The sequence below is a fragment of the Procambarus clarkii genome, chromosome 3 (assembly GCF_040958095.1).
Source record: "Procambarus clarkii isolate CNS0578487 chromosome 3, FALCON_Pclarkii_2.0, whole genome shotgun sequence".
NCBI classification, from domain to species: Eukaryota; Metazoa; Arthropoda; class Malacostraca; order Decapoda; family Cambaridae; genus Procambarus; species Procambarus clarkii.
This window is the reverse complement of record NC_091152.1, coordinates 48711359-48719405: the sequence shown is the minus strand read 5'-3', so window position 1 is coordinate 48719405 and position 8047 is coordinate 48711359. Positions and strand designations below refer to the sequence as shown.

Sequence of the window (8047 nt, the reverse complement as noted above, 5' to 3'; positions counted from 1 at the left end):
CCAGGTTTCTTTCTCGAATCGTCACAGGAAGGTAGTTTTGCCTTCATTGTGTACTGACCTTTGGTCTCCTGTCACTTAGTCCCATTTCCAGAACTTTACACTTGCTCGTGTTGAACTCTAGTAGCCATTTCTCTGACCATCTCTGCAGCTTGTTCAAGTCCTCTTGCAGGATACTACAATCCTCATCTGTCACAACTCTTCTAATTAGTTTTGCGTCATCTACGAACATCGACATATAGGACTCGACTCCTGTAGACATGTTCACGTATATTGGAAATATAACTGGTCCCAGCACCGATCCTTGAGGTACTCCACTCGTTACTGTTCGCCAGTCCGACGTCTCGCCCCTTACCGTTACTCTCTGGCTCCTTCCTGTTAGGTAGTTCCTTACCCATGCTTGGACTTTTCCACTTTCACCCGCCTGTCTCTCAAGTGTGAATAGCAGTGTCCTGTGTGGTACTGTGTCAAAGGGTTTTTGACAGTCCAGGAATATGCAGTCTGCCCATCCTTTCCTGTCCTGCCTTATTCTTGTTACTTTATCATAGAATTCCAGAAGTTTGTTAGGCATGATTTCCTTTCTCTGAACCCATGTTGGTGTTTGTTTACATAACTAATGTTCTGTTCTCTAGGTGTGTAACCAGTCTTAACCTGGTTATTCTTTCATGTTCTTTATAGAGGATGCTTGTCAGTGATGCTGGTCTGTAGTTAAGTGCCTGTTCTCTATCTCCTTTTTTGAAAATTGGTACTACATTTGCCTTCTTCCAGCAACTGGACAATTCTCCCGACAGAAGTGACTCATTAAAGATCCTTGCTAGAAGCACGCTGAGGGCCTGCGCTGCCTCGTTTAGTACCCACGGTGATACCTTGTCTGGTCCAATTGCTTTAGTTGCATCCAGTGTTGTTAGCTGTTTCATTACTTTCTCTGTTTTCACTTCTAAATCCGTTAGTCTCTCATCTTGGGTCATCTCCTCCTCTAACAATGGGAGCTGCTCAGGCTCGGTTGTAAACACTCCATGGAAACTGGCATTCAGTGTGTGGCCACGTCTGTGGTAGAAAATAATAATAATAATAATAATAATAATAAGAATAATAATAAAGTGCCTCGCAGATTTCCTTGTCACTTTCCATATATGCCCCTTCTGTTTTCCTCAGTCTTGTCACTCAGTCGTTCACCGACATTTTCCTTCATATTTGACTTTGTAGTAATTAAGGTTGCTTTTTCGCTTTCATTGTAATATCGATTTCATAATTTCTTTCCGATACTCTTCTTAAGTTAATGTATTCATTCCTAGCTCTTTTGCATCTAATACTATTGTCCTCTGTCCTTTGTCCCTTGTCTTTTGTCCTCTGTCCTTTGTCCTGTGTCCTTTGTCCCTTGTCTTTTGTCCTCTGTCATATTTCCTCTGTACCTTCTTCACTCCCTCCTGCTTCTCATTTTTGCTTCCTGGCACTGTTTAATAAACCAGGGTTTTTATATTCCCTCCAACTTTTTTATTTTACTGTTGGTATAAAACTCTCTTCGGCCTCCTTGCATTTCCACTTGACTAAGTCCAACATATCCTGCACTGTTTTTCCTCTTAGTTCTTCCTCCCACTGCACGCCTCCCAGATATTCTCTGATTCTCCTGTAGTCCCTTTTCTTATTGTCTACTCTCCTTTCCCAGACCTCTTGCCCCGTGGTAACAGTTTTGAATTCGATCATGTGGTCAAACACTCGGACACAATGGTCACTGGCTCCTAGTGGTATTTCATGTTCCCTGTTCGTAATGTGTTCCTCATTCTGGGCGAAAATAAGGTTTAATTGGCTTGGTGTTAGGTGTTATATATGGTTACTATTACCTGCGGCAACAGAGGGTTGTCACTCTCCGTGAAAAGTTTTGGCCTGTGTTCTGAGGTTACTGTGTCCTACTGTGACCTCAGAACACAAGCCCAAACTTTTCACGGAGTGTGACACAACCCTCTGTTGCCGCAGATAGTAGTAACCATACAGAACACAGGCCCAGTAGATGCCATATATAACACGTAACGTCATATATGACACCTGAAGTTCAGATATATAGACGTTATTGTGACCATATTGCAAAAAAGATAGCGTATGTGTCAACAGTGATATAGTTACGTGTCAGCAGTGATATAGTTATGTGTCAGCAATGATATAGTTATGCGTCAACAATGGTACAGTTATGTGTCAACAATGGTACAGTTATGTGTCAACAATGGTATAGTTATGTGCCAACAATGGTACAGTTATGTGTCAACAATGGTACAGTTGTGTGTCAACAATGGTACAGTTTCATATCAACAATGGTACAGTTTCATATCAACAATGGTACAGTTATGTGTCAACAATGGTACAGTTTCATATCAACAATGGTACAGTTTCATATCAACAATGGTACAGTTATGTGTCAACAATGGTACAGTTTCATATCAACAATGGTACAGTTATGTGCCAACAATGGTACAGTTATGTGTCAACAATGGTACAGTTTCATATCAACAATGGTAGAGTTATGTGTCAACAATGGTATAGTAATGTGTCAACAATGGTATAGTAATGTGTCAACAATGGTATAGTTATGTGTCAACAGTGGTACAGTTTCATATCAACAATGGTACAGTTATGTATCAACAATGGTACAGTTATGTGTCAACAATGGTACAGTTATGTGTCAACAATGGTATAGTTATGTGTCAACAATGGTACAGTTATGTGTCAACAATGGTACAGTTATATATCAACAATGGTACAGTTATGTGCCAACAATGGTACAGTTATGTGTCAACAATGGTACAGTTTCATATCAACAATGGTACAGTTATGTGTCAACAATGGTATAGTAATGTGTCAACAATGGTATAGTTATGTGTCAACAGTGGTACAGTTTCATATCGACAATGGTACAGTTATGTGTCAACAATGGTACAGTTATGTGTCAACAATGGTACAGTTATGTGTCAACAATGGTACAGTTTCATATCAACAATGGTACAGTTATGTGTCAACAATGGTATAGTAATGTGTCAACAATGGTATAGTTATGTGTCAACAGTGGTACAGTTTCATATCAACAATGGTATAGTTATGTGTCAACAATGGTACAGTTATGTGTCAACAATGGTACAGTTATGTGTCAACAATGGTATAGTTATGTGTCAACAATGGTACAGTTATATATCAACAATGGTACAGTTATGTGTCAACAATGGTACAGTTATGTGTCAACAATGGTACAGTTATGTGTCAACAATGGTACAGTTATGTATCAACAATGGTACAGTTATAAATCAACAATGGTACAGTTATGTGTCAACAATGGTATAGTTATGTGTCAACAATGGTACAGTTATGTGTCAACAATGGTACAGTTATGTATCAACAATGGTACAGTTATAAATCAACAATGGTACAGTTATGTGTCAACAATGGTATAGTTATGTGTCAACAATGGTACAGTTATGTGTCAACAATGGTACAGTTATGTGTCAACAATGGTACAGTTATGTATCAACAATGGTACAGTTATGTGTCAACAATGGTACAGTTATGTATCAACAATGGTACAGTTATAAATCAACAATGGTACAGTTATGTGTCAACAATGGTATAGTTATGTGTCAACAATGGTACAGTTATGTGTCAACAATGGTACAGTTATGTGTCAACAATGGTACAGTTATGTGTCAACAATGGTACAGTTATGTGTCAACAATGGTACAGTTATATATCAACAATGGTACAGTTATGTGTCAACAATGGTACAGTTATGTGTCAACAATGGTACAGTTATGTGTTAACAATGGTACAGTAATGTGTCAACAATGGTATAGTTACGTGTCAACAATGGTACAGTTATGTGTTAACAATGGTACAGTTATGTATCAACAATGGTATACTTATGTGTCAGTAATGGTATAGTTATGTGTCAACAATGGTACAGTTATGTGTCAACAATGGTACAGTTATGTATCAACAATGGTACAGTTATGTGTCAGTAATGGTATAGTTATGTGTCAACAATGGTACAGTTACGTGTCAACAATGGTACAGTTGTGTCAACAATGGTATAGTTATGTGTCAACAATGGTACAGTTATGTGTCAACAATGGTACAGTTATGTGTCAACAATGGTATAGTTATGTGTCAACAATGGTATAGTTATGTGTCAACAATGGTACAGTTATGTGTCAACAATGGTACAGTTATGTGTCAGCAATGGTACAGTTATGTGTCAGCAATGGTACAGTTATGTGTCAGCGATGGTACAGTTATGTGTCAACAATGATACAGTTATTTGTCAACAATGGTACAGTTATGTATCGCCTGTGTTCAGACACTCTGGGGCCGCCATAACATCGTCACTCTCTGGACGAACGGACGCGATTGGGTCAGTTCCCCGGCTGAGCCGTCAATATCATTCGCTAAACATTATGATGAACAATATTACCTTCTCTCTGATTGGTCAAGGCAAGAACACTAGTAATATCAAGCGAGACGAAGGTGAACTAGATCAATATTGCTAATTACGACCAATCAACTCCTTGTTGCATCTTGCATACGGGTCTTCGTAACACTGCTGCTTAAGGAATTCGGGCTTGACCGGAGCGGAGACGTTTGAGAACGTTTTCTTTCATCTGCTGCCACTGTTCACTTTGTGGTAAATGGATGCCAGGGAGTCAGGAGACTGTTGTTGTCTGCATCCTGAGGATGGTCAGTCGTAGGCCTAAGAGAGACCTGGATAAGCCTAAGAGGTTTGGTGTCTGGGACAATGGGACAATAAATATCCTGGCCAACTGTTGCAGGACAACATTGCTGGCAGGATTATACAACTTTGTGTCAACTCTGCTGATAAAAGTGGTCATTGTTTAATACATAACAACAATCACATACCAATTGTTGGCAAACTGAAAGTTAAAGCAGTTCATAAAAAAATAAATTATTAGTTTATTTATATACTGACCAATTATTGCAGCTGATAACAATATATGGGAGACCCATTACCCAGATTGATGAGCACTGTAGCAAGGTTAAATGTGCGCGCGCGCACACACACACACACACACACACCCAGGAAGCAGCCCGTAACAGCTGTCTAACTCCCAGGTACCTATCAACTGCTAGGTAACAGGGGCATCAGGCTGAAAAAACTGCCCATTTGTATTCTCGCTGGCGCCGGGAATCGAACCCTGGCCACAGGATTACGTGTACTGCGTGCTGACCACACAGCCACCGGTGCCCCCGGTGGCTGTGTGTACTCACCTTATTGTACTCGCCTAATTGTGCTTGCGCGGGTTGAGGTCTGGCTCTTTGGTCCCGCCTCTCAACCGTCAATCAACAGGTATGATATGTGTGTATGTGTGTGTGTGTGTACTCACCTATATGTACTCACCTATATGTGCTTGCAGGATCGAGCATTGACTCTTGGATCCCGCCTTTCTAGCTATCGGTTGTTTACAGCAATGACTCCTGTCCCATTTCCCTATCATACCTAGTTTTAAAAGTATGAATAGTATTTGCTTCCACAACCTGTTCCCCAAGTGCATTCCATTTTTCTACTACTCTCACGCTAAAAGAAAACTTCCTAACATCTCTGTGACTCATCTGAGTTTCCAGTTTCCACCCATGTCCCCTCGTTCTGTTATTATTACGTGTGAACATTTCATCTATTTCCACTTTGTCAATTCCCCTGAGTATTTTATATGTCCCTATCATATCTCCTCTCTCCCTTCTTTTCTCTAGTGTCGTAAGGTTCAGTTCCTTCAGCCGCTCTTCATATGTGTGTGTGTGTGTGTGTGTGTGTGTATGTGTGTGTGTGTGTACTCACCTAGTTGTGTTTGCAAGGGTTTAGCTTCAGCTCTTTGGTCCCGCCTCTCATCCGTCAATCTACTGGTGAACAGATTCCTGAACCTACTGGGCTGTCATAACTACATTTGAAGTTGTGTATAGTCAGCCTCCACCACATCACTTTCTAGTGCATTCCATTTACTAAAAATGGGGGTGGAGGCCTGGTCGAGGACCGGGCCGCGGGGACACTAAAAGCCCCGAAATCATCTCAAGATAATAATAATAATAATAATAATAATAATAATAAAAATAATAATAATCATGTTTCCCCGAGCTCTCCTGTCTTCCAGCGACGTGAGGTACAGTTCACGCAGACTTTCCTCGTAACTCATGCCTCTTAGTTCTGGGACAAGTCTAGGTGGCATACATTTAATAAAGTAGCATTTTTCCAGCTTCGTCTTGTGCTTGACAAGGTACAGACAACATGCTGGGCCGCATACCCCAGGATTGGTCTTACATATGTGGTATGCAAGGTTCTGAAGGATTCCTTACACAGGTTCCTGAAGGCTGTTCTGATGTTAGCCAGCCTCGCATGTGCCACTGATGTAATTTTTTTGAGGTGGGCTCCAGGAGACATGTTTGGTGTGATATCAACTCGTAGATTTTTATCTCTGTCCGTGTCATGAAGGACTTCATCTCCCATTTGGTCTCCGGTGTCTGGCCTCCTATATCCTCCGCCTAGTTTCATCACCTTACATTCATTTACTTGGGTTGAATTTTAGTAGCCATTTGTCGGATGATGCCTTCAGTGTGTCTAGGTCATCTTGTAGCTTTATACTATCTTCATATGTCTTAATCCTCCTCATAATTTTTGCATCATCACCAAATATAGAGAGGAACGAGTCTATTCCCTATGGGAGATCATTTACATATATCTGAAACAGTATAGGTCCAAGGACTAAACCCTAAGGGACTCCACTGGTGACGCCTCGCCACTCCGAGACCTCACCCCTAACTAAGACTCATTGTCTTCTGTTGATTAGGTACCCCCCTTATCCAGTGGAGTACCTTTCCTTTCACTTCTGCATCTCCAGTTTATGCACTAGTCTCTTATATGGTACTGTGTCAAAGGCTTTCTTGCAATCCAGAAATATGCAGTCTGCCCAGCCATCTCTGTCTTGCCTGGTCATAGAACTCAATTAATCCTGTGAGTCATGACTTGCCATTCATGAACCCATGCTGCTGTTGTGTAAAAAGTTCTTTTGCTGCAGATAGGGGCCTGGTAGCTGAGTGGACAGAACATGGAATTCTTAATCCCAGAGACCGCGGATCAATCCCTGGCGATGGCAGTAACATAATGACAGAGTTTCTTTCACCCTGATGCCCCTGCTCACCAAGAACTAAATAGGTACCTGGGAGTTAGATAGCTGTTGCTGGCTGCTTCCTGGGGAAGAGTGTGTGTAAAAAAAAACAGTTGATTGATTGACAGTTCAGAGGCGTACTGAAACAGCCAGAACTCAACCGCCACAAGCACAACTAGGTGAATACAACTACGTGAATACTAGTTTTTTTTGCACAATCTTCTCCATCACCTTTCATTGTATAAAAGTTAGGGGCACTGATATAGTTATTCCCTGTAGTTCAGTACTTCATGTCTATCACCCTTCTTGAATATCGGGAATACATTAGCCGTTTTCCAAATCTACAAGACAAACTACACACAATCTACTGTGTGTGTGTGTGTACTAACCTAATTGTGCTTGCGGGGATTGAGTTTTGGCTCTTTGGTCCCGCCTCTCAACTGTCAATCAACTGGTATACAGATTCCTGAGCCTACTGGGCTCTGTCATATCTACATTTGAAACTGTGTATTAAGTCAGGCTCCACCACATCACTTCCTAGTGCATTCCATTTATTAACTACTCTTACACTGAAAAAATTCTTTCTAACGTTTCTGTGGCTCATCTGGATTCTAAGTTTCCACTTGTGTCCCCTTGTTCGTGTCCCTCCTGTGCTGAAGAGTTTGTCTTTGTCCACCCTGTCACTTCCCCTGAGAATTTTGTAGGTGGTTATCATGTCTCCCCTTATTCTTCTGTTTTCCAGGGATGTGAGGTTCAGCTCATTTAGCCTTTCCTCGTAGCTCATTCCTCTCAGTTCCGGGACGAGCTTGGTGGCATACCGCTGGATCTTCTCTAACTTTGTCTTGTGTTTAACTATGTATGGACTCCAGGCTGGAGCAGCATACTCCAGGATAGGTCTTACA

The 8047-nt window shown here is 41.2% G+C and overlaps 1 protein-coding gene across 1 annotated transcript; it reads right to left on the bottom strand.

The window, feature by feature from the left end:
• Nucleotides 1-602: 602 nt before the first annotated feature.
• LOC138369018 (uncharacterized) lies at nucleotides 603-965 on the bottom strand. Its single transcript, XM_069331865.1, has one exon. It carries the CDS (start codon nucleotides 963-965, stop codon nucleotides 603-605), a length of 363 nt encoding a protein of 120 aa, XP_069187966.1.
• Between the last annotated feature and the right edge of the window lie 7082 nt (nucleotides 966-8047).

Excerpts from the sequence above, each read along its gene's own strand:
- LOC138369018 (XM_069331865.1), bottom strand. The coding sequence starts at position 965 with ATGACCCAAGATGAGAGACTAACGGATTTAGAAGTGAAAACAGAGAAA.